The 25,556-nt window shown below is 39.4% G+C and overlaps 5 protein-coding genes across 18 annotated transcripts in view; 1 reads left to right on the top strand and 4 right to left on the bottom strand.

Annotated features, from left to right (window-relative positions):
* LOC103977121 (scarecrow-like protein 1) overlaps nt 1-7,151 on the top strand; it is a 7,418-nt gene extending 267 nt beyond the window's left edge. Inside the window, exons 1-6 of one of the 11 annotated variants that reach the window (XM_065142048.1) lie at nt 1-204; nt 1,546-2,990; nt 3,377-3,532; nt 3,640-3,888; nt 3,975-4,048; nt 6,554-7,151. The exon at nt 1-204 is cut by the window's left edge and continues 246 nt beyond it. In XM_065142048.1, coding sequence (XP_064998120.1) covers nt 160-204; nt 1,546-2,990; nt 3,377-3,532; nt 3,640-3,838 — 1,845 coding nt within the window. In that variant the 5' untranslated portion in view covers nt 1-159 and the 3' untranslated portion in view covers nt 3,839-3,888; nt 3,975-4,048; nt 6,554-7,151. Of the gene's footprint in view, nt 205-1,470; nt 2,991-3,376; nt 3,533-3,611; nt 4,078-6,553 lie in introns of all 11 variants that reach the window. The other 10 variants (XM_065142049.1, XM_065142050.1, XM_018823762.2 and 7 more) reach the window with 10 other exon arrangements.
* Nucleotides 4,880-13,371, bottom strand: LOC135585217 (uncharacterized). 4 transcript variants are annotated; one of them, XM_065142041.1, is made up of 9 exons: nt 13,211-13,371; nt 12,014-12,456; nt 11,553-11,738; nt 10,214-10,321; nt 9,323-9,526; nt 7,211-9,249; nt 5,781-6,744; nt 5,393-5,697; nt 4,880-5,287 (listed from the first exon to the last, which is right to left on the bottom strand). In XM_065142041.1, exons 1-7 carry the CDS (start codon nt 13,284-13,286, stop codon nt 6,219-6,221), a joined length of 3,582 nt encoding a protein of 1,193 aa, XP_064998113.1. In that variant the 5' UTR covers nt 13,287-13,371; the 3' UTR covers nt 4,880-5,287; nt 5,393-5,697; nt 5,781-6,218. The 4 variants fall into 4 exon arrangements, with proteins under 4 accessions (XP_064998113.1, XP_064998114.1, XP_064998115.1 ...); XM_065142042.1 differs by having other exon boundaries at nt 4,880-5,392; nt 5,459-5,697; XM_065142043.1 differs by having other exon boundaries at nt 5,459-5,697.
* Nucleotides 13,372-14,131: 760 nt separating this feature from the next.
* LOC135633990 (calnexin homolog 1-like) lies at nt 14,132-18,346 on the bottom strand. Its single transcript, XM_065144088.1, has 6 exons — nt 18,036-18,346; nt 17,882-17,951; nt 14,992-16,124; nt 14,815-14,886; nt 14,506-14,622; nt 14,132-14,408 (listed from the first exon to the last, which is right to left on the bottom strand). The coding sequence occupies exons 1-6, from the start codon at nt 18,111-18,113 to the stop codon at nt 14,265-14,267; spliced, it is 1,614 nt and encodes a 537-aa protein (XP_065000160.1). The 5' UTR covers nt 18,114-18,346; the 3' UTR covers nt 14,132-14,264.
* Nucleotides 18,347-18,616: 270 nt separating this feature from the next.
* On the bottom strand, nt 18,617-19,652 carry LOC135633991 (uncharacterized). The gene is made up of 4 exons (XM_065144089.1): nt 19,503-19,652; nt 19,275-19,399; nt 18,936-19,193; nt 18,617-18,854 (listed from the first exon to the last, which is right to left on the bottom strand). Exons 1-4 carry the CDS (start codon nt 19,518-19,520, stop codon nt 18,791-18,793), a joined length of 465 nt encoding a protein of 154 aa, XP_065000161.1. The 5' UTR covers nt 19,521-19,652; the 3' UTR covers nt 18,617-18,790.
* Nucleotides 19,653-20,001: 349 nt separating this feature from the next.
* Nucleotides 20,002-24,866, bottom strand: LOC135634074 (uncharacterized). The gene is made up of 4 exons (XM_065144254.1): nt 24,475-24,866; nt 21,375-21,583; nt 20,820-20,880; nt 20,002-20,725 (listed from the first exon to the last, which is right to left on the bottom strand). Exons 2-4 carry the CDS (start codon nt 21,569-21,571, stop codon nt 20,438-20,440), a joined length of 546 nt encoding a protein of 181 aa, XP_065000326.1. The 5' UTR covers nt 21,572-21,583; nt 24,475-24,866; the 3' UTR covers nt 20,002-20,437.
* Between the last annotated feature and the right edge of the window lie 690 nt (nt 24,867-25,556).

The raw sequence follows: 25,556 nt of genomic DNA, 5'->3' as shown, positions 1-25,556 counted from the left end.
TTCTTGCGGTTGGGATTTATCTTATCTCAATTCTTGGAAGTTGCCTGGTTCTCGATCAAGGGTTCTTCAGGATGTGGTTCGGGATTCGTGCTCTGTTCATTACTTCTGATTCTGGCAAATCCGCTACGAGTTGATCGATCATCGGTGGTCAAGAGGCTTATGGTTTTGCCTTGGTTTGGACGATCTCATTATGAAATCATGGAGGTTGTTGAGACAGTTCTGTGTCTTTGTTTGTATGACCACTTCATGATTCTAGAACCTATATTTACTTTGGTCAAATTCTATTCTCTGTGCTTAACAATTCTCTTGTTTACTTTAGCTTTTAAGTCAGTTTTGATGCATCGTTTTGGTTACCATTCGGTGCTAATCATAGTGCATTGCCTCGTATAAATATAGATCAGGCATTCCATATGGTTCTTTCTCATGTTCAATTCGATTGTACAAGCACAATGTTCTCTTATTACTGGTAATTGGGCATAAAAACGGTCGATGGCTTGATAGGTGGTATATTTCCTTAATGTATGAAAACATTAATAGAGGTGGGTAAGCAGAGAAATCATTATTATTGGGTACCATCCTTGTGTAATTCATTGATGAAAATGAGTAGATTGTGCCATAACTGAAAAAAACATGATCAGTAAGATAACAAAGCTCACTGTTAGAAAGAACTTCATCTTTTCAATTATCTGGGAGGTGTTAGGAAAGGAGAAAAACATGAACTAATCCTGATTCTTGTGACACATTGATCCTCTTAGCTGTCGGGCTTGTGAACTTCTTAGTTGTGATAAAATTTGCATATCTGATTATGACCATGCCTTGCCATAGAGGTTGCTTTTGCCTCTTCCCTCTGTGAGAGTTTTTAGGTTGGAATCCTTGTGGAGATAATGCTATTGGATTTGACCAGGTCTTTGGGTGACTCTGAAGTTTCCATTATTCTCTGTTCAACAAGAATATAAGCAAACTGGCTAACCTGTGAAATAGTTGGACTTTTGGACTTTTTTTTTCCTTGAAGAAGAAGAACTATGCCATTTTGTTACTTTCAATGATTCTTCTGAAAAATAATAGCAAATTGATTAAAATGATATAAAAATCTGTCCTGAAATGTGCTATCTTTTGACCACTTCCATGATGCAGCATGATATACTGTTCTCCGGTTAAGTAACAAATCAGAACATGGTTATTATGATCCATGGTTAATGTAGCAGCTAACGATGCCATTATTTCATTTGTTATTTTACGGTTCCTTAACCTAGCATGTTTCTTTTCAAGTTACTGTTAGCAATTGCACTGTAGTGATGCATCCATTTGTACCAGAGATTGGCATTATACTTTTGTCTCAAATTCGCATATTTAGCAAGAGGGTTAGAAATTTATAGATTAAGCCATTGTATATTCTCATATAGATATGTGATTGACATGGTAAACAATTTAGCCCTTTCTGACTTTTTTTTTTCTTTCTTGTGATCTCAGTGCTATTGTGTTTGTTGCAAATTGGTTTGAACAAGGCAATCAGACTAATAAGCCTTTCAACTTGGTAAACTGCAGTTCTTGTTCAGTGGTGAAAGTATATTAGGAAAAATAAGCATGTCTATGATAAGGCCTGTGGATTCATCTACTGCCAATGGTGACTCCAACCTTCATGCACATAAAAGTGGTGGTGAGAACTCGGGTTTGTCAAGGCAAATATTAAGTGCTGATAAGCGGATGTACCACCGTCGGCCTGCTTCCTATAAATCAGACTTACATCCTCAGCAACACTTCATTGATTCATCATCAGAAATGATACATGTTAATCCACTTGACATGTCTACATCCAGCATTCCAGAACACTATTCTCAAGTTTCATCAGCTCCCTATCAGTTGATAGCAAACTTTCACTCATCTATTTTGTCAGAAAATCCATACAGCTCTTGCATTGCTGCAGTTCAGTGTCCTGATTCCTCAGCAGGCTCTAACGGCTCTCATCAGGCATCCCATTCTTTATCTGATTATCCAAGTCCAGAGCAAGAAATAGACTATGGTAAAGATGAAATCAGGTTAAAGCTTCAAGAGCTTGAGCAGGCATTACTGAATGACAACGATGAGGACTTGGTGGATTCCGACCAGGTTGTGGGAATTGAAGATAATTGGACTGAGCCTATCAAGGACCTATTAGTTCCTTGCTCACCAAAAGAGTCCTCATCATATTTAAGCATCAGCTGTATTGGCAGCAATAGAGAACCTCCAACTCCTAAGCAGCTACTTTTTGACTGTGCAGCTGCAATCTCAGAAGGCTGCATGGAGGAAGCACAAGCCATCATAACTGAGCTTCGCCAAATAGTTTCGATTCAAGGAGACCCTCCTCAAAGGCTTGCTGCCTACATGGTGGAAGGTCTTGCAGCAAGAATAGCTTCTTCAGGACAAGGTATTTATAAGGCTCTACGATGTAAGGAACCCCCTACTTCCGATCGGCTTTCGGCGATGCAGATACTGTTCGAGGTCTGTCCATGCTTTAAGTTCGGTTACATGGCAGCAAATTATACAATCGTTGAAGCATTAGGAGATGAAGAAAAAGTTCATATCATAGACTTTGACATAAACCAAGGAAGTCAATACATAAACTTGATACAAACTCTTTCGACGTGGCCCAGCAAACGGCCACACCTAAGAATATCTGGTGTTGATGATCCCGAGTCAGTGCAACGGGCAGTCGGAGGTTTGGAGATAATTGGTCAGCGCCTCGAGAAGCTGGCAGAGGAGCTCGGTGTTCCATTTGAGTTTCAAGCAATAGCTGCTAAAACCAGCGATGTAACACCCGAAATGCTTGACTGCCGATCAGGGGAGGCACTTGTGGTCAACTTTGCGTTTCAGCTACATCACATGCCGGATGAGAGTGTATCAACAGTGAACCAGAGAGATCAGCTGCTTCGAATGGTGAAAGGGCTGAGCCCAAAGTTGGTAACTCTTATCGAGCAGGATATGAACACTAATACAGCCCCATTCTTCCCAAGGTTGCTTCCTCTGAAAAACCACGATTTTTGTTACGTAAGCTGTTGCTATTATTTACAAATGCATCCGTATACCATTTTCCTTAACTTGAGTATAGAGCTTTATTATGTCATAATCATTGTTTTGTTCTCCTCATTACAAATGAATGCAGTTTTTTTCTTCCGAAAAAAAATGGAAATCCATCTTCTTTTCTTTCTTGAAATACCTAATTTCTTCGAGGTCTTATTTTCTCATGAAGAATGATGGTGTGTGCATACACGGCCTCTCCTCTGTATCCGCATACATATATGTCCCTGGCTTTTGATCGTTCTATGTTTTAGGGGTAACATATGCAAGTTACATGCTCTTATTTCCTCGTGACTTGGCCATTGGCCATATGAAATTATAGGTTTGTGGAGGTCTACAATTATCATACAGCGGTCTTTGAATCACTCGATGCAACTCTTCCAAGGGACAGCACGGATCGAATGAACGTGGAGAGGCAGTGTCTTGCGCGAGATATCGTCAACATCGTGGCCTGCGAAGGTGCTGACCGCATAGAGAGGTAAGCCTATTGTCGTGGTATCTATCTAAATGTTTGGAGTGTTTTTTTATCGAAACGAAGTCTAAAAATCTTCCTGAAGAACACAATTTCGAACTCCAACCAAAAAGGTACGAGGTTGCAGGAAAGTGGAGGGCGAGAATGACGATGGCCGGGTTCATACCATGTCCCTTCAGCACCAGCGTCAATGGATCAATAGGAGCCTTGTTGAAATCATACTGTGACAGGTACAAGGCCAAGGAGGAAAACGGGGCACTCTACTTCGGCTGGGAAGACAAGGTTCTAATCGTTGCCTCGGCATGGAAATAAAGCATTCTTGCCGCATCACATGGTTTACACTCGACTCAGTTGCTGCTGGGGTAAGTCTGATGTGTATATATATCGTCTAAATTTCGCTGGCATTTTATTTTCTGTGGCTCAAAAGTCTAATTTCCAGTCTCAACAGACTTTTGCTGTCTTGTGAGTCGGTAATCAAGACATCTACCAAGTTATTGGACCAGATCTCTTACAGGAATTCAAGTGGGTGTTGCATTCCCTTTTTTTCTCTGGTATTTTTGCTTGATCACGTTATGCATACTCCATGTTTAGATCGTCACTATTTGTTATACCATATGAGATTTGATATTGATTGTTTACTATTAATAGCCAAAAAGTCTTTACCTTTTAATGACTGATTCTAGTCTGTACACTAAATTTTTACACCCAAAAATGTTAGCTCAGGATTTAAAATCTCATCAGATAAATAAATCTAGAGTATTCGTTTAGAGATGTTGTATTTATCCACCAGTGAGTTGGAGAATTATAAATTTACATCTAAGGTATCAGACTTACTAAAAGATTAAGCTATTTTGTTTAGGTAGGACAAACTTTATAATTGGAAATTATTTGCTTGCATGCTTTAGATGCGTTGATTTAGTTTTGGTGATCTTAGACACACCAGTTGGTTTTTTGGAGTCATCCGAATCTTCTTTATCCTAAGAGCAAATTCAATTTTATCGATAATATTAGAGAAATATGTGTTTTAATAATTTCAAATTCACATCAAAATAAAATAATGACAACACATAATACATTAAAATTTATTTTTTTATAATATTAAGAAAATAAACCTAGAAGTATATAGGATGCATAGGATTATATAGTGGAGGAATGATAAAAAGTTTTATATCATCTATATCTTAAATCTATACAGCTGGTCATATCATTTATATATATACTAATACCGATACCAATTCCATAACAATTTAGTGAAATTGTTATCAAACGAGACCTACATCCATCCTCAACCAAAAGGCTTTACTCTGTTTCTCCTCTAAGATTTTTTTGCTCTACTTTGTTGATGAATTGCTGTTGATAAAACTGCTCCTAATTGCATGTAACATACAAGTGTCAAATAGGTGTAATACATTTCAAGAGGGACATATGAGACTGTATGTAGTACATGAAACTGAACAGTGACACCCTTCCCCCTCACACCAAACTCTTATCACCATATATATATATATATATATATATATATATATATATATATATATATATATATATGTTGTACATTGGTATTCTAACAGGACCAATGTAATGATTACTAGACCTCTCGAAACACAAGGGAACACTAGTAGATGGCAACATCGCCAAGGAGGCTTTTTTTTTGCCGACTGCACAGTACTACCCACAGATAACTTAGGATAATGATGATGACATCTCACAAGTTGCTGCAGGCAAGAAACATGCCGTGGAGAGCCAAAGAACAGACAATGACTGCAATATTGTAACATGATAAGAATGCAATATTAGACACAGTCGTGATGCAACTGAAAGGAATTGAATAAGAAGATACTTGGTCTCTTAGCTTAGGTTACGTACCTGCACAGAAAGGCCATCTTGATATTATCATCAGGTAAAGAGAGAGAAAACTCTGAACTGACTCACCTTCTCAAGCACTTCACCAAACCCTTGAAGCAGGTCTGGTAATTTGCAGACATCAGTGAGGCATTACGGCTGTAGTCAAATCTCCTGTTTACCACCATTTCTGACATTATTCCTTTGGGGTAGGTTTCGGTGAAGCAATAATAGTGTGGCATAGGAGATCGACATAGAAGCTAGAACCACCACTGGATGGGTTAATGAAAAACAATTCCTTTGTTGAGATCAGCATCAAGTCAACTCTCCTGTTTACCACCATATTTTCGGCTGATGCCAACCATCAAAAGCAACCAATCTGCATTAGAAAACTTAGAGAGGTTTTGCATACCTTAGAAAGTGGAAGACTCCTCCACGATGACTTCACTAATACTTGTGTGGCATTGGCTCCGGTCATGACAGCATCAAACATAGTTCGTCCAGTGGTACTACTTGGTTTACATTGTGCCCAACTCAGTTCAATAATGACTAAGCATTATGAATGTCCATCAGTGTGGCATCAGCATTAAGCAAGAATTAGTTTCTGTCAGGGCTTCAATGACACCGAAAACCATCATACTGCAAACTGCATTTGGCGATATCAGACCAGCTCACGACAATGCGGATACCTAAAAGATATTTCAAAACGAACAGATGCAAGATGCGGATAGGATATTTCACACACAACATTAGGGAACGCAGCACCCACAATGGCCTCGACATCCCATCTATATGATATGATCAGATGTTTGTTGTGGAGAGATTACCAAGTCCCAAAATTATCTGAGATTCAGAGTTTCTTGATTGTAAATAGTGCACAAGTGGTCAGAGGCAATAGACTCCAATAAGACCCCCTCTCATCAATGCAACAACTGTGCCACTTGATTTGATAAGATCCATCAGGGAATTCAGAAACATCTAGCAAACATGACGAAAAGCCCTGGCCTTGTTTATTAGGTTCAAAACACAGACAAGCAGTCACCCAGGCATCTCCACCGCTATCCTTAGGGCTCACTTCGTTGGCATTTCCCATTTTAGCCTTTACAAACATCAGTAGCATATTGTTCAACTCAACCATTTCATCAGTTTTGCAAGCACTGAAACAGTCTTCCGTCCTTTTTTCAGTTGATAACTGCTCAGATGGTCTTGTGGCAAGAATGCAATACAACTTGGCATCTTGTAAACGGGGGATTCTTGATGTGTTCTTAAGTTGAATGCAAACATTGAGGGACAGCTGGAAACCTTGTGAAACAGATATTTCACTTTTGTTTCTGGAATCAGCATCGAGAAGGAAGAGCTCAGCACCAATGCAAGGCCTGTATAAGCAGAGATGGTCAACATTAATTGGTTTCAACAAAGAGAAACTCCAGTGACTCTTTTTTTTTTTTGTAATTGGGGCCCCAGAGCCACACAGTGTAGGCCACAAAGACCAAAAGGTCATGGTGCGCTACCATCTCAGATAAGGAATGGCGGCAACTCCCCATGGTTGTTTTGTGAAATTCAACTGGACTACCGAAGACCATCTTCACTTGTCATATCATCATAAAGATAAGGTGTTCTATTAAACCTACAGAAACTCAAATTGTTGAAGAATATTTGTCCAATTAGTTAGAAGTGGTGGTTATAGGGTGAATTTGGAGGGTGTGTTTGGACTTTGATGTATTTTCCTGTATTGTTTTGTACAGACTTCAACATTTTGGAATAAAATTTCACTTTTCCACGATACCGAAATAAACTCTCATGCAACAAAAACTATAAAATGAATAGCTTTAGCATACGCACCTCACTCTAAAGAAATACTTGGGGACTTGGAAAGGTATTTCCATCCATCTTCTAATAACATCAGAGAGAAGTTGCAGACCTCGCAATAACAGTGAAAATAGATCCTCCTCATTTTTCACTCTCTTTGCATCTTCTTGAATGTGGAGAATACCTGATATAGCAAACTCACAGACTAGTAAAGTAGCCCTCTCTGTATGACCAGAAGTACTCATACGTGATCTGGGACATATGCGGTCCTCTTCTTTGCAGAAGGAAGTCAAAATCTGCTGAAGTTGCTCAGAGATCTTGCTATCCATGGTCCAAAAACGCTCAGTAAGATCTTGTAGGATCATAGTGCATGAAAACTTTGAAACATTTCCTAAGTTGCATGAAATGACATTTTTGTAAACAAGTGAACAGGGGAAGTGCACAGTAAAAGCAGTACAAAAGGCCAACAAGGAGCAGTTAAGGGCCATCGCTGAGAGTCTCCTAAAGCTTTGGCCGTCAGTATCCAAGAAAGATGAAGCAAGAAGATCATAGTCTTTAGCTAAATTATTCAACCGTAAAGACTCATAGGCAAAGCCACACATCAGAGTGCTCATACTTTGCGTGACTTCTTCAATGCAAACTTTGCCTTTTCCTTCCTCACCATCAACTCTTACGATAGTCAGTTCATGTGAATTAAGCAGTCCAAAAATTTCCATCATGATTTCAAAAAATTTGGCTCTGAGATTGAGGAACCACCTCTGGAAGTAGTAGACACCATCTGACGCTCCAGCTGATGCCAATGTTTTCTCTGCAGAGCATATTCTACCATAAACTCTTGCAATCTTCCCTTCCCATCCATGCAAGTCTGCACTTGTGCTTTTATCTCCCACAATAGAGGTAAAGATCTTGTCACACATGTTTTCTGTCTGCATCCCATTGACCAAAGTGATGCCTGCTTTAGGAAAAAGCAGCAGTTTAATTTCAGTTTCACAACCAGCCAATAGCATCAAACATTTCAACCAGCAAGAAAGGCAGACTGATTCTACATGGCATATCAATTTCCTAAAAGTAAAAGTTGCTGAAAACCACAGCCCTTCAAGACAAGAGTACTTTCCAGCTCTGTAGGCCGCCCAGTAATTTTGATTTTGCAGCATACTTCTGATGGATTCAAGTGATTGCCATTCTTGATTGACCCAGCTAAAATTATAATAGGAACCATCAGCACTACCGGTCTTTGATTCATCTGAATCCTGTATCCTGTTGTTAGCATTTCCAACTAAAGAGCATGCTGTATAAGAATCAAGGCAGAGGCAGAAAATTTCATAAGTAGCACAATTACAATACTTGCTTGATTGTATGCACTTAACTAGAAGCTTCACTTTCTGACAAACTTCACTGTTATAAGTGCCACTATTATTTAGTGTCTTAATGAAAGCATTTGTGAATCTGAGTATGCAAATTGCAATTTCTGAACCGATAGAATATTGCTTATCATATTCAAGAGGTCCACATCTTTTCACATTAAATTCTTTCCGAGAAACTTCTGTGCAGATACTTTCCAATGCAGACTTATCATGCATATTCTCGAGGGACTGTATGATATCTCCTATCCTATCCAGAACCACCAAAGATGCCGAAGGATATTCTATCACAAGAAGCTGAATAAGGCTAAGTTTGTTTCTGAATTCTTGTTTCAACTCACTACAGGATATGACAGTCTTTGTGGTTATGTCTTCCCCAGTGGAATCAGCTATCGTTTGCTTAATCATTGATGTGATATGACCTATGACAATTGACGTAACTTGGCAGGCGATTCCTGAAGCATCTGTTTCAGTAGCCGAAACTTCAGCCCTTGGACTCCTTTGCAATTCAAAGCATCTCCCACACCACTTAACAGGTGTTGCACAATTATGCCCTCTCTCTGCCATCTTTAGACTGCACAAGATGTGTACAATAAGTTGAATAACAAGATCTCTTTTCACCTTCAAGGACTGTTCTTCCATCACCAGAACCTGCTTAACAAGAACAAGCAGGTCCATGTGAAGCACATCTGGTAGCATGCTGCTAAACACCTACAAAGAAGGATATACATTTACCATAGATAATAACACACTAACTCGATAAAAAATATATTTAAACTATTACCTTGCATAGAATCCTTAAAGCTTCACATTGAAGATTAACTGGAACATCATTGTCATCAACAATATGGAATAATTTCACTACTACACCTTCAATGAAAGGGAAACAGCAGGCATGACTGCTAAAAAGAAAATGTAAACATTTTAATGCTCTAGCCTTCACATTATAAATGGTATCATTGCTGAGAAATGATAAGAGTAATTCTGCCTGCAAGAATATATGAGGCCAAACAAAAAAAATCTAAGTTATGCTGTACAATGTCACCAAAAGAAATGTAGCTTCTCAGTAAATACAAGACTTTTGGCAGTCAGAATGCAACAGTAACACTGAATAAAGATTATTGCAGAAGCTAGTGGAGAAAGCTCGGAACACGATGTTCACTGGAATTAACTATTTGTCAATATAACTCAAGTGATTTAATGAAAGCAGAAAAGGTAAATGACAGCACAAGCATAGAAGGACACAAGATTTCAGCTTACTCTGTAAATGATTTGCTTATCAGATGAAAAAAGATATTTAAATGTACTTAGGTTTGGGGTGCTAAATTGAATGTGTCAACTATCTGTATAACACTATAATGTAACTCCCTGGCTGTGAATTTTAGATTGGACTAATAAAAGTTAGCTACATGGTAATATCAGAATATATCCAATAAAATTAAGGATGAACACAATTAGCAGGGTCTGAATCTTTGCCACAAGTAAGAAGTGAAATGCAATTAATGATACAAAATCATAGGGATCACACATTTAAATTTTCATTCAAAAGTCAGGAAAGTATGATACATGATCATAATTACAAGATCGACCTCATGGTTGCACATGGACAACAAAATGAAATGTTTTTATCATGAGTTTTTCATTTTATTCCATAATAGACATATACAAAAGATACCTGCTCAATGGTCAAGATTGTTGATCTGAAAGCTAATTTAGAAAGTGAAGACAGCATCTCAGCTTTAAGATCATCATGCAATGGACCCAATAACAGTTTTTTACCTGCCTGAAAAAGAAAGTAACAACTCATAAGAAAATCACACATGTGGTTGCTAACTATAACTATGATCCTATCTTTCTAAATCAAGTCCTCCAAGAAACATAACATGAAAACTTAATGTGTTTTCTTTTTTTGTTTTCTCTAATCATGAGAATTCATACTTGTATATATTCAATTGCATGTGAAGTTTTTGTCTATTTTAATTTTATCTTTCTTCAAAGAAATTTGCCTATTTATTTTAAACATGAACATAACGAGCAAGCTTTATCTTTGATCAGGACCCAGTTTTGCTTCTCCTTCATCAATGGCCCATATAAGGAGAATTCCCTTTACAATATAAGAATTTTCAAGGACCAATAGACATGCATCCAGCTGTATCACATGCACACCATCTTCAATTATACTGACTCATTATCACAGCCTTTTTCACTTTGCTGCCAGTGAGCAAACTATAAATCAGTTTATTTCATTATCATACTTTTGTCCCACTTATTCTACGCTCCAGCATCCAGCCTCTCCTTTTCCTGGTTTTGCATCAAATTAGTTTCACATTTACCATCTACACAAAAATCTTGTGGCTTGGATAATTTTAGAGGCCCGGACTCTTTCTCTATATAAAGCATTTTCTATTTAATTGATGATTTGTAAGTTATTTATTAGGTCTATGGAACATGTTGACAAAGGATTTTGTATATAAAATTTTCACATTTGACAATTTCTACTTTCTGTACAATCAAAAACTCTTGGACATTAAAAAAAGAAAAGAAGAATAGACATAACTATGGAACATGTGTCTTTCCTTGATTTATCTACATCAATAAAAAGCGTAAACATCCAAAGAAATAGTCATAAATGAAGGAAAGACTCGAACTGGAAGATATAAAAATTCATAGAAAATCTAGTATCTCAACCTACAGAAAATAGAATAGCTAAATACTGAAGACTACTGCTCACACAGATAACAAAGATAAAAAATGGAGTCAGAATACTCAATAAAAAAATCTAGATTAATTACTATTATTATTAATATAGGTTATCCAATAAATATAATATCTCAATTCAATCAATATTCTTTTTATAAGTCCTTTTTTAGTTGCAACTAATATATATCATTGCAAGAAAGTAACATGATTATTCCAGAATTTATACATTAACTACTTTGAGAAACTGATATATCTCATTGCAAAATTAAAGTTAAATAAATTTTAAGACAACTGTGGTGATAAAGACAATGCACCTTGTAAGCTCTGGATGCAACAGCAGATGAGCATCGCATTCTAGAAATAGCATGAATAGCTGCAATTGCAACATCATAGGACAATTGTGTTGAACGGACAATGTTAATCAGTATTTCCAATGTGATATGCACAAAGTCCTCAGACAATAGACAAAAGCATCCAGTAGCAAATAATGATGCTTTTACCTGCAAAAGAAAATTCAAAAGCCACATTACTTTACTATGCTTGGATTAAGAAAGACTTTTTAACGATTGAAAATTTCCTGAATCATACGTTACAGCATGCCAGTTGACAATCCTAAGATACAGAAAAGAGAATATCTGGATGATTAGAAAATTCTTTTATAATGAGATGTTAGATTTGATATTTTCAGAATATGCTGATATAAATAAATAAGGAGATGACACATGAACTCTACAATGTAATACTAAAAGAAAAAGGTGAGAAAAGCTAGTTTCACCTCAGAGATATTGGAGGATTGCAAGCTCAAAAGTATTATGTAGCGTATATGAGCACTATCCTTGGCAAGATCAGCCCAACAACCAAAAAGCCGCAATGCCAAAGTCTTAGCCTCGGTGTCACCTGTGTCATAAACTACTTTCACTCTTTTAAGCAGCTCTATAGAATTAGGCACTCTTCGCTTTGCTAGAATACCGTTATACCTTTTGCCCTCCTTACTAATACGTGTCAATTCAAAGAGGAAAACTTTCACGATACATCTCCTTGTATAATTGTCTCCACACCTGAATGCATCAGCAAGCCGAAGGAGGATAGTGTTAGCAAATAATCTGTCCTCACCTGGTTCCAGATCATACATGTCTGCAATTGCCCTTGTAACGTTTGGCTCAGTGCTCCACTTTTGGAGTATAGGCCCCATCTGTTCAATTGCCCTAATGCGCTGATCTGACAAGAGGCTCAACAAATTGGAAGTGAATCAAAATAGATGATAAATAAAGTAAACAAAAACTTTAAACACAGGTAAATTTTTAGAAGCGCAAGAAGCAGAGACCAACAAGACAAAGGGTGACCTCTTGTTCTTTGACCCGTTAAATTTAACATCTATTCCAAGCCTTTATCGCCCAGATTTCCTTAATCACAATGACAGTGACACAATTCTGCCATCTCACATAGCCACATTTTCATACCCTAATCGAATTGAGTGGATTCTCCTTTATCCATCATTTTCACCTAAAAATAATGCTCCAGAAAAGAAAGATAGCATGAATTATCTACCTAAGAAATTTAATAATCTTCTTGGAATATTTTCTTTCTATGCACCAATCATTACTTGCTAAATATTTAGGTTTTGCTGCTCTTTAAACAATAGCAACTCCGAACCATCGCGCTCATCGCTCATGCTCATGAAAAGCACAACACAATTGCTCAAAATCGGAGAAAATAAAAGATAAGATAACTCTATAATCAAAATAACATGACCAGTTCAACACAGGCAATTCGTCGAAAGGGTGATAGATCAGTCACCGAGCATTTAGAACCACGTCCCTTAACAGTCAAACAGAGCGATTAAGTGCTCCAATGATGCACTATGATAACAGTACTTGTTCGGCGCATCTATTCTCTAAGGAGAACAAGACAGTGCTCGATGAAGTGTCGAATGAAGAGGGAAGGCAAAGCGGTAGGGCGCGAGACTACTTACCTCGGCTCTTGGAGCGGAGGCCCTTCTCGAGGTCGATGCTCCACGCCATGGCGCAAGCAGCGGGAATTTTCTCCATCGCAGCCTCGATCCTCGGAAGAGAATTCGAGGGTTTGTAGCGACGGCAGAGGGGACGAGCCTCGACACGGCGAGAAGACTACTCACGGTCCCGTGAAACCAACATTAGAACTATCGTGTATCGGATCCTGGCCAGAAACGGATTGCACCCAATTAAAGTTGGATCCAGTTCACATAGGACTCCATTATGGATCGGGTCAGATCCGCGCGCCGTCGTCCTAATCGATGATCTCGGCTCCGATTCGGTTCGACGATGAACCAATTTGTCGGATGGGTTTAATTAGATTGAACCCGTCGACCACCCTGAGTGAATTTAACTAACATCTGTCGTCCTAATCGATCTTAACTCCGATTCGGTTCGAGGATGAACCAATTTATTGGATTCATTAGCTATCCGCACCATCAATCGAATTAGACTGAACCCATCGACAACCCTGATTGAATTTAACTCAAAAGAACAGATCCAATGTACCAGGGCTCGCGGTCCAATGCAACCGCAGCAAAGTTAACATATAGCTTACGGAAATTATATATTTATATATATATATATAGTAAATTTCTCAAAAAAAATAAAATTTTTTTTTATCTTTTTTCCTAAAATATCCCCTTTTATCTTATATATTATGTGTACATATATATATACACATATATACACACACACACACACACATATATATATATATATATATATATATATATATATATATATATATATATATATATATATATATATATATATATATTATCATTAACAATTAAATATTTTATCAACTAAATGGCCGATATCTTGTAAAAATACTCTCAAATGTAAGCAATGAGATTGCCGAATTGGATGACACGAAGATATCCTTCTATGACCACATCATAAATTCAAGTAACGTTTGTCAAACACGGGGGCAAAAAACTCTTGGTTTGGTTTGCTCCAGAATGTGCGAATCTAAAAGGAATAGTTTATCCGAATCTTGAAAACTTGGCTAATTTATGTCTTCCTCCTAGATCTACCGGCGCGAGGGGCCGAAGCATCGTCATCTTTACCATTCTCTTCTCTCTCTTCCCTGCTCCCTGCAGCATCGGTCTCAGAAGCTCCAGCGTTCTTGGCTTCAGTAGTCGGAGCGGCAGCAGCCTGTATAATTCAAAGAAGATATTAGAAATCGAAGTAATATTAAGCTGCAAGGTGGAATGAATGATGAAGCAGAACAGAACCAGAAGTAATCAATCACCTGAGGCTTCCTTCTGCCAAAGAGTGTCCTGAAGATGACAGTAGCGAAGACCACCACTATGGCAACCAGCACTCCAATAGTGAGGTTCGGTTGTTTCTCTGCCTTCTCGATGACATCCTGCAAAGAGAAGCTGGGTCAGACGCCAAAAAGATAATACAAAAACCAGAAACAGGAAGACCAAATTAATATATAACAGCACAAGGTTATTTTCTACATCATGCAATGGTGACGGTTCCGTAGCTAGATAAAATAAAAAGGACTCCTCAAAAAGCTTAGAATTTGGGAAAGCGAAAGTACAATCGGACTCACAATGATTTTGATCTTGTATGCCTCCAAGAAAGGAATATCTGCTATCTTGTAAAGAACATCAAAAACTTGCTTCTGCAATACAAACAAGATGGTGATGATTATAAATGTCAAGCACAAGGAAAACAAACTCAAGTAACTTGATGTCAGGAACTAATTCTAGTGGAATAGTTAAGTCACCTGGAAACCTGAAAGTCCATCTGAGGGCGATGCTGCAGCAGCATCTTCAGCCTTCTGCTTTTCTTTCTCGATTTCATATTTAGGCTTCCATGTGTCTGCCCTGTATGACTCGGCAACTTTCTCATTAGTAGAAATCAAAATATTGTCAAAGAGAATGCCATCCTGCATCGTCCAAATCTCAATGCCAATAGCGGCGATTGGCTCAAAGTCTGGTTTGTCAAGCTCGAAGTAGTCAGGGTTATCTATCTCTTGTGGCTTCCAGATACCCTTGTAGTTTGGGTTGTCGATTAAAGGAGCGTGCCATTTTCCCTTGTATGCTGGGTTGTGCTTCATTGGCTTCTTCCACTCTCCACAGCCAGGTGCTGCTTCGCACTTTGGGTTGTCTATTTTTTGTGCTTCCCATTCTCCATCCTCTTCATCGTCCCAATCTTCTGGTTTTGTGGCTTCAGGATCATCAATTTCTTCAGGTTCATCATCCAACCATCCTTCGGGTTTGACGGCTTCTTCATCTTCAATCTCCATTGGTGCATCTTCATCCCAGTCGTCTGGTTTTACAGCATCAGGGTCCGGTATTTTAGCCCTCTCATCCCAGTCCTCGGGTTTCTTATCATCAGGATCAGGTATGGTCTTCGGTGGAACAAGTGCTGGCTCAAAGTCATCAGCAGACAAGAAATTTGCTGTTTTCTTTTCTTCACCATCAATCAAAATTTTCAACTCATTATCGGGCTTCAGAATAGCAGTATACACGTGTGAGAGTTTGTCATATGGGACAGATGGAGGGAACTTCAAATGATGCTCCACAAACTTCCCAGTTTTTGGATTCTTGTGCTGGAGGATGAAATGCACTTTATTTGTGGCTCCGCACTTATCAGGTCCAAACATGATAGAATATGGGGATTCATTGTCGAATCCCTTGGGAATCCATCCGGTTTCCTGAGCACGGAGGTATTTCAGATATGCACCTCCACATTCAAGTCCATTCTGCAGTCTAACTTCAAACTGCAGAACAACAGTTCCATCCTTGAGAGTGATGGGTCCATCAAGTTCCTTAACTATCGCATATTTCCTAGCATTTTCACTAACAAGAAGCCCGTAATCTTCATGACCATCACTCTTGGAGTGTTTCCATAGACCTAATCAACATATACAACAAACCTGAGATGGAAGCCAGTGGGTACCAAGAGACCACAATGACAGCAAATGTAGGAGAAAGTAAATTTAAAGCAGGCCCTTGGAGTCGATATTAATGCATAGCACAGAGAATGATGTCATTATATAGTCATCAAATGAAATGAAACACAGAAAATAATGTTGCTCTGCAAGAAATCTATATCTATGCATCCATAAGACTAGAAACATAGGAGAAGGAGAAGGGATTGTCATCGAACATAATTGAACATCTTTAGGTAAACATTGGGATAGGAAACCTTTAAATAGTTGTGTGCATGTTGCTCATCACAGCAAATTCAAGCTGAGGTAAGTACATAGTTGTATGTTTCTCTGAGAATTACACACGTATCGTTCATGATTAAACTACCCATTGAGCTATGGCCCTATTATATTTGGTATTGACGAATCTTCTTCTACTATTATTATCAACTAAATCAAGAGCATTTATATCCATATTTATAGTTTCTAATATAAATCCCCTTAAGTCTTACCTATCCTTGCAGTACTAGTACTATCTTAATTAGTTCATGTATATATCTCGTCTCTTTAGAACATGTCCATATCATTCTTGACGATTCTCTCTCATTTTATCCCCTAACCATAACAATACACAAAGCTAGCACATCTCAATATATACATATAGGCTTCATCAAATTCAGACTACGATTACAAATATGCTCATGTCACACAAACTAGAGAACATACTCTTAACTTGAAGAGGCACAACCATCAAACTTATCACTGAACCAACAGAACCATTAGGCCAAAAATTTTCATTTATAATATAGGAATCAGAGAATAAATGAACAGTTATCCATTTTCACCATAATGATATCTAGTGAGTGCAACCAAGTACCTCCAGATTTCCCATTACTTTTATAAACTTTATTCTTGAATCTTGCTACATTAAAGATCCAAACTATGAAAAACCGAATGTGATCCACATCAGGCATTCAGATCCACAAATGCAAGAAGGATTATAAAGATCTAAAATCTTGATCAAGGTATGTAATAAAAAAATAGATGAACCAAATGAAAAGAACTCCACGTTCCATCAAGCATTCAGTAACTCCACAGTTGATGTATCTTTGTGACGTCTCTTTTCTCACTAGCTTATCAATGTCGATGCCCTTTTAACGTATTCTACAACTGCAAATAACATTTTGCATACCTCTCCAAACTCAAACTATCCATCACTAGGTATTAGCTAATCTCAATCTGATAAATGTCCCATTAATACGAACTGAGCGCCTCAGATCATGGCTTTTCCTCTACAAAGGAGGCTTGAATCATATAACAAATAGTGACATCCCTTTTAGTGTTGGAAATCTCACCAAATTTGTGGACAATACTACAAGCCACACCGATCAAAATACTTGATGGCCGGCAAGTACATCACACCAACAAATTAATCGAACGGCTCCGGGTAAGGCATAAACTGATGAAAGCTCGACATTAACTGATCAGTCGTGATAAAAAAGAAATCTTGGTCTAGTTAAGTCAATTTGCGACTTCAGTGAGGCAAACACATCAAGAAGTCAATTCACCTCAGTATATGAAGCACAGAAGATCTGGGTCATGTATATTCAATCAATAAGCTTAAACGCAATGTTGCTCAGATCCAATAACAGTAACGTCTCATCGATTAAACATCAGGGGAAGCAACCAGCCAAAACCAAAAAGACGAAATCATCACGTTTCGAAAGAGGTAATCTTGTACCTTGGTAGTCGTCCTTCTCGGACACGATCCACCGCCCCTCGAACGGCTCATCGAACGACTCGTAGAACCACTGAAACAAAACCCACTAGACTTTAAATTCAAGAGCTCGGAAACATCAACTGCAGAATAAAAGCCCGCTGAGGAAACAAATTACCGGATCCGAAGCCCAAATCTGGAGTAGAGAGGACGCGACCAGCAGGAGGAACGGCGTGACGATCTTCCTACCGCCCATCGTGATGGGAACGAGGGGAACCGAGATCGGAATGGAGACGACGCGAAGAAGCAAGGGGGTAAATGTAAGAGAGCGGTGTGTGCATCTTAAAGCGAATCCGACGGTGTAAATATGAATGCGTCGCCGTGACTAGTTTCCGCCAATGACATGAAAGACCACGTCGAGCTGGCCAATGGAGCTTCCCCACGTCATTCCCTCAAGCGGGTTCCCCGTTATTCCATCAGAACAAATTGAGACCGTCGATCCTCGTTGCCTTAAAATGGACGGTCCAGATAACGCTCCCCATCCAAAATGCCCCCGTGGCTTTCCGCCAGATATGTTATCGGAGTTGATTCGAATTGCGCCCGTTGAGGTCCGAATCTGACACTATTATATCCGACATGATATTTCGTAGCGGATCGGTTCCGACGTTTCATTAATTATACTCATCGATAATCGCTATTTACTGAAATCCAAATAAATAATTTTCTGTCGAGCCACGTGTCACCATCGAGACTGTAAGATTCGTGCTCTATGGATTGCTCGAAGTTTTATTTCGATCCAACCAACGACGGAGTACCCACGTCATTACAGACAACTACAGGAGCTCAGAGATCGAAGAGGATAGAAGAAGAGAAGCAGAACACTGACAAGCTATCTACAGAGAGCACTTCGTAGCGGCAGCTCCACCCATGACTTCACTCGAGCCTGCTCGGGTCCACTCCCACCGATTTCAACGTCTCCACCTTCCTCGGCCTGTCACTGCCACCAAGGAATCTTACGTTTACGTGTGCAGGGGAAGAATACGAGGGAGAAGATACGGGAAAAGAGCGGGTGGCTTACATGACGTAACCACGGGTGGCCCAGACGGCGTCGAAGTCCTGCAGGTGGGCGACCCGGCGGAAGACGGAGCCGCTAATGAAGCGCTCCGCCTCCGCCGCAGCCCACTCAGGGTCCACCACCTCGGGCACCGTCTCCCGCTTCTTCTTGCTCACCAGCACGTTGGGCGAGTGGCGGAGCTGCTGCTGCGCTGTGTGGATGCCGAACGACGCCGACAGCAGGATCAGTCCGAGCGCCACGTACACCGGCACGAACTCCCCCCTGCGGTCGCTTCGCCCCCTTATTAGCTCTTCCAAGGTAGTAGACACAAGAAGGAAGAAGCCGTAAAGCGTAGTATGCTACCTTGGCTTGGGCTTCAGGACGGGATGGTGGCCTAAGACGTCGTCGGCAGTGGGCGCTATGGGCCGCATCCTCGGCGCCGTCGACGTGGTGAACTGCCGAGCGGAAGCGAGTGATCTCCAGGAGGCCTGTGCATATGGATTTGGCGTGTGCGATCACGCGCATGTTCTTATGTAGTGACAGTGTCACATAGCCAAAATCTACAGGGACAGGGAACTGCAGAGGGCTTACCAAAGCTCTTGAAGCCATGAAGATGAACGGTTGGAGGACAAGCAAACGTCGGGATTCGCCTGTGACAAAGAGGAGAGACCGAGTCGATCAGAGAAGTAGCAGTGGGTAGACAGTTCGATTGTGGAGTGGGGAAGGCAAGCATTAATAAAGAGGCTGAGGGTGACTTATATGGGACGCGTGTAGGGCTGGTAGAGGGACACGTGACAATGGAAGAAGGTGCTGGAAGTGGCACGAAAGTAGCCGAAACGAGGGGAGTCGGTTTCCGCCACGTACGATGTGGACAGACAAAGGTCTAATAAAATTGATTAGAAATTGTAATTACTCTATTGAAGAATATTTTTTCGTCTATATATTAGGCATTTTAAACTAATTAGTATAATATTTATTTATAATTGTGATTAAACATGACTCCATCAATTCAGTTCTGATAATTATGCTGCAAAGATTAGGGAAATCACGCTGAAAACACTTATTCCACATCAAACATTGCCCTCAAAACTGACCTAAAAGCACACAACAGTGGCATTCAATAGCTTCAAGTGCACAATTCAAAATGTTTCAGAGAATGAATACATGACCAGTAGTATATTACTGAAACACTGGCTTTGAATCAAGTCATTCTCAGACACACATGCCAATCTACTCGATGGCACAAAAACATGGCAAATTGACACAAAAAAAGTTGTATTCACAATGACAGGGCAGACCAACTGACGCCAGCTTGCAGCTTAGACATACCTTGGATGCTATAGGAACTCTTAACCGTCAATACCTCAGGTATTTACAGGACCAAATTCTCCTTGAGACTGGCATTTCGGCAGATTCAACAGCTAGGATTACTGGGCAAAGATTGGTGAGGGTCTGATGGACAAATAACCAGAAGGCGAATTTACAAGAGCATACGCAGTAAGGTGAGGATTAATTCTGTGAGGAGGTCATGCAAGAGCAGGGGCAACACAATGCTGCTTGGAGTTGCCGCAAGCAAAGCCTTCGATTCTCACTTTGGGGTTCCCTTCGAAAGAAGACCTGCAGGTTGGAGACCCTCCTCTTTCGACTCTTCCTACAGGCTTCATGCCAGGAGAGTTTCCTCGAGAAGAAGATAAGAACTGGGCTTGCTTGGCAAACTGCACATCATGGATGACCGGATTGTCAGTGCGTACAGGAGGCGAGCCACAGAAGAAGCCCATTTGACTGCTCGAGTCCAGATCATTGTCCGTGTCAGCCTGGCAGCAAATAAGCCTCTTTTAGATTGCCAAAGGTGAGGATTGGAAGGAAGATTATGCCATTGTTATATGAGCGTGCAATTCAGAAACATACCTGACTCAGGATACGATCAAGAATCTCAGAAGCAGAATCCACTTTGTACATAGGTAAGATGCTGCAGAAAGGGGTCTAGCAAATTTAATGAACAATGTATAACCACAACTTAAAACTAATCCATCATGTCAAAATTGCATTTTGTTTCTGCTTTATAAATTGTCGACATAATAAAGAGCCTATAGGTTGGAAACTGTGTACACAATCAAATGCTTCACGTATGATTTATGATGAATATGTAATGGACACATGAAACATGGATTGAGAAAGAAACATCCAAGACATAATCACCAACTGTGGTTTGCCTTGGTGAAAGTCAACGTATTCACAATCTTGAATGGATTATTTCCCAAAATTCACAATGTGTAAACACATAGTCTTGAATTTTAGGATAAGCAAAAAACAAAGATGAAAGGAACCCAATCACACAACATAATAGAACCACATTTTGTCAATAGAACAAAAATGTTTTACAAAGGTCTCAGGAGTTTGCTAGAAAAACACAAACAAACAACAAAAACATTATAAAACAATTTGAATATCATGCAAACTCACCCCTGTGGCTTGGAACTGACTATATTGAGAGTATTAATGAAACAAGGAACTCTTGTTGCTCGACAAGGTCGCGGACAAATGACTTCAGACATGGAATTTGGCTGGTTATCAATTTGCCAAAACCTTGATTTCCTATCAGACATGCAATCTGGATATAGTTGTCCAATGGTATTAAATCTCACAGGGCAGTTATCCATTTTAAATATCTCCTGTATCACAAAACATAGAAGCAACATAAAATGATGAATGACCATATACATATATAAACATACATCTAATTTTATATGATTAAGACATGGATGATAACATTTAACAAAAAATTTCAAAGTTCTCTAAGAATTGGATTTCATATAAAGACCTATTCACCTGGCATATACATGTGTAGGAGAAATTTACAGATCTAGCATTCACAAAGAATGCAATGATTTCACTGACTAAAATCAACATTTCATAGGCATTGAACACATTGAACTATAGGAAACAAATACATGGATTTGGCTTGTCAATTCACTAGAATAAACACAAATTTAGGATAAAGATGCATTGACAGCCAAAAGCCAGGTGTTGTAAAAGGAAAGATGTATGGTTAATTCAAAAAAATCAAAAGATAACATATGCTGAAGTTTATAAAGGTAGTAAGAAAAACATATTAATCAAAGTATTCTCACATATAAAACTAAACAGTCACGGGCCAAATTGCCTAAAACCAACCAACACAGTCAATTAAACAATCTCCCTTGAAAAAAAGCACAAAGGCGGGAAAATAGAAGAAACCAAAATCTACAATCGATACCATTAGAGAAAACTGATTTGACCATCATCTGCCAATAAACTTGTTCAAAAACAACTCCCATGTAGCAATATTCTAGAAAATGCTATTGAACGTCGTAACAGTGCTAATGCATTTTACCCACCATCCCATCATAAAAAGACTTTCACATAAGATTATATGTCAATAATGTTGATTATAGACCACTTTATGCAACTATAACTGATATCCCATCCAAATAATGACCGATAGCAAGTTCCATCCAATTTGTTTCCTTCTGCATGATTTCAAGTGGACCTCATACACAGGAATATTTACAGCATTGTTCATGCAGTTCAGATGCTGCTCTAAAAGTAGCAATCTACATCATGAAAAAGCAAAGAATCATGTAACATGATATAAAGCTCAGAGAAGCAAGACATATTCTGTGACTTTGTATCTTAACAGTTGAAAAAAATATTTTCTACAGAACACCGAGTATACATATAGATTAAGTAGATAATCGACACTAAAATAATATTTTCCATTAAACCACTGAAAAAGCAATCTAATGGGATCATTTTCAGCCGAAACCTCCTAGTTGGACAGATACTAGTAACCATGATTTAAAACCATTTAAAACAAATTGTCCCCAGAGATACTCACGCATGTGTCATTTTAAAAACAATAAACATACTCTCTTCTCTAGAGAAAGCCACTTAAATGTAAAGAATTTCTCCCATCAAGTATATTCTTTACACTGCCTCTTCTAGTTCTTTCTCCAAAATCCTCCTAATTATTCTTGTACATACAACTCATTAAGTGGATTCTGGACAATCTTCAGCAATGAACTGAGAAATTTGTGGTTTGAGCTTAGGATAGACCAAACCCAGTTTTGACCGCCCAATCTGGTGAACCTTGCCTTGACATATCTTGTAGCAAAATAAATGTACCTTTAGTTAGGTAAACAGACTGAGAACAGAAACCATTACTAAATTATAAGATTTATTTACCCCAATGCATGCCACCAAAATCGCATAAAATTATGCTTTTGTTATAATAGCAATCATAAATTTAGCACCTCCAGTATTCAAATTAACCATTATCACTGGTTTCATCAAGTTGGAAAGAAATCTATTTCAATTTTTATATTCAATTCCAATTAAAAGACACAAAAAAAAATTAATTACGAGATCTAGTGCTCAAATTTAGTAAATTAAAAAGATGGTTACAGCATATCAATAACAAGGCTTGTATGTTTTCTTACATGAACCAGTAATTAACCATCTTAAAACCACAACGTCCAATTTTAATTGACAACATGATGAAGGTGAAATCTTGAAGCAACTCCAGCCACAGAACCCAAGGAACTCAGAAGTGTAAAAATATTACCACAGAATGAATGATTTTATCTAAATTTTCAGAGGCTATTTACCAAAGACACCCATTTGAAATGGACCTGGCGTTTAAATAAAGCTATCGGGAAAAAAAAAAAGTTTTCTCCACAAAAAGCACAACAAAACATCTGCAAAGATTCCAACCAGCAACTATAACTCCCCATATGTCCCAGTTGCTTACGAAAAGTGAAAAAAAAATATTCTTCCATCGAGCAAAAAGAAAGAAGACGTTTTTAAATAGATTTCTAGTGAAGTCTACTACATTTAGCTTCACTAAAACACTACACGGTAGAAGTTCCACTAGGATACCAAGCAAATTAATAAAAGAAGAGAAACCAAAAACTAAGGGAAAGAATACCCTTTTTCACTGTATGGGCAGTTGAGATTGTAGCCCATATTTCAACCATATAGAATATTTCCTAAGAAGACAACTGAGAAGGGCTACTTTGTTATTAAAAAAAAAAAAAACAAAAAACTTTGGCCAAACTGATAGAAACAGAAATAAGTTCCTCCCTCTAATGCACATCACTACAATGAACGCCAATATCCATATATTTACAATAAAGAATATTTTTCCGATATAGAAACCTTGATAATCTGTCGTAGAAAATCCAGGAAACTGAGAGTAGAGACCATTTGGTGTGCGACCAGATCGGATCATAGACAAAAGAAACACCAAGCTTTATTTAATGAAAGGGTTATTTTTCTTGAAAAGATGTTTCCTGATATATTGATGAGAGATTAATACACTAGATGTCCAGATACTTCCAACAAGAAACACCAAGCAGAAGGAAACCAGGAAAACAACACATGGGGGAAGTATCCACCACAGCTCAAATTCCAGAGACAAACTAGACAACTCCAAGAGAAAATCTCACGGGTCCAACAAAACCGGGCGAGGAAAGGTGCGGAAACCAAATTTAATACAGCAAAAGCTCTTATCTCGCGTCCTTACAGTGTCAAAATCGCCGATCCCTTCCTATATCTGAAGATCGAAGCCGATGGGTTCCGGACTGCCAGATCTGGCCTGTTTTTCACATCAAACCACCGGATCTCGCTCCGATTCCGAGATCACCATCAAGATCGAAGTAATCGGGCCATGGACCCCCAGACTCCCGTTATATACAGCATACAGCGCCCGAAACGCCAAACGCGGAGGAAGGAGGGAGAGGAGAAGCAACAAAGGCGTGAGGAGAAGCAACGAGAGGGAGGCCTCGTTCTCCTCCTCCACCTCCTCCTCCTCCTTCCCTTCTCTTCTCTTCTTCTTCGCCTCCGCGAGAGACGGCGAGGGCGACGAAAACGCCGCGCTGGCCTCACGGCCTTTTAATGGCCCGGTGAGTCCTCGATTAATCCCCCATCTAACCGGAGGTTACGGACGTCTTAATTCGTTGTCTTAATTAGCCCACACCTCATTTAGTCTCGTTCGTTTCCCCTAATTATCATATTATATGGCACTTTCTTCTGTCTTCCCTCCTTTGTCATCAACGACAGCTGTCATCTTTCTTCTCCATCTGGCAAAACATAACCATACCGTTAACATCGTCCGTACCTGCCTTGCTATCCAAATACACGTGGGACCCACCGAGTTGGGCTCGATCGATCGAAGGTGAGAGACGCGTGGGTAAACACTATCCGGTAGGAGAAGTACGCTGGCGAACCGAGTCTGACTCTGTCGTCCCTCCTGGATTTACACAGCCGATCCACCTTCTCATGAGTGCGTTATCCAAAGGGTCCCGCATTTTGGGGCCCCCGTGGCAGGAAATCAAGATGCCGGTAGACAGAAAGGTAGTTGTCGAACGCGTAGGTGAAGCAAGGAAACAGCACTGCGGACGCCGTCAGTTAAGTGACCACGAAAAGCGAAAGATAATAATACTTAATTAAACGGCGAGGAGAGGCAGCGAGTTAATACACGGGGCAGATTGGGTTGTGGGAGGTAGGTAGATTCCCTTTTACTGAGGACGGTCCGACCGTGATCGTACGGCCAGAAACATCGTTTCGGTGGGAAAGCCCTCCCCGCAATTATTACCGTTGTGGTCA

This window comes from Musa acuminata, chromosome BXJ3-3, assembly GCF_036884655.1.
Source record: "Musa acuminata AAA Group cultivar baxijiao chromosome BXJ3-3, Cavendish_Baxijiao_AAA, whole genome shotgun sequence".
Lineage (NCBI taxonomy): Eukaryota > Viridiplantae > Streptophyta > Magnoliopsida > Zingiberales > Musaceae > Musa > Musa acuminata.
This window is presented reverse-complemented; position numbering and strand designations above follow the sequence as displayed.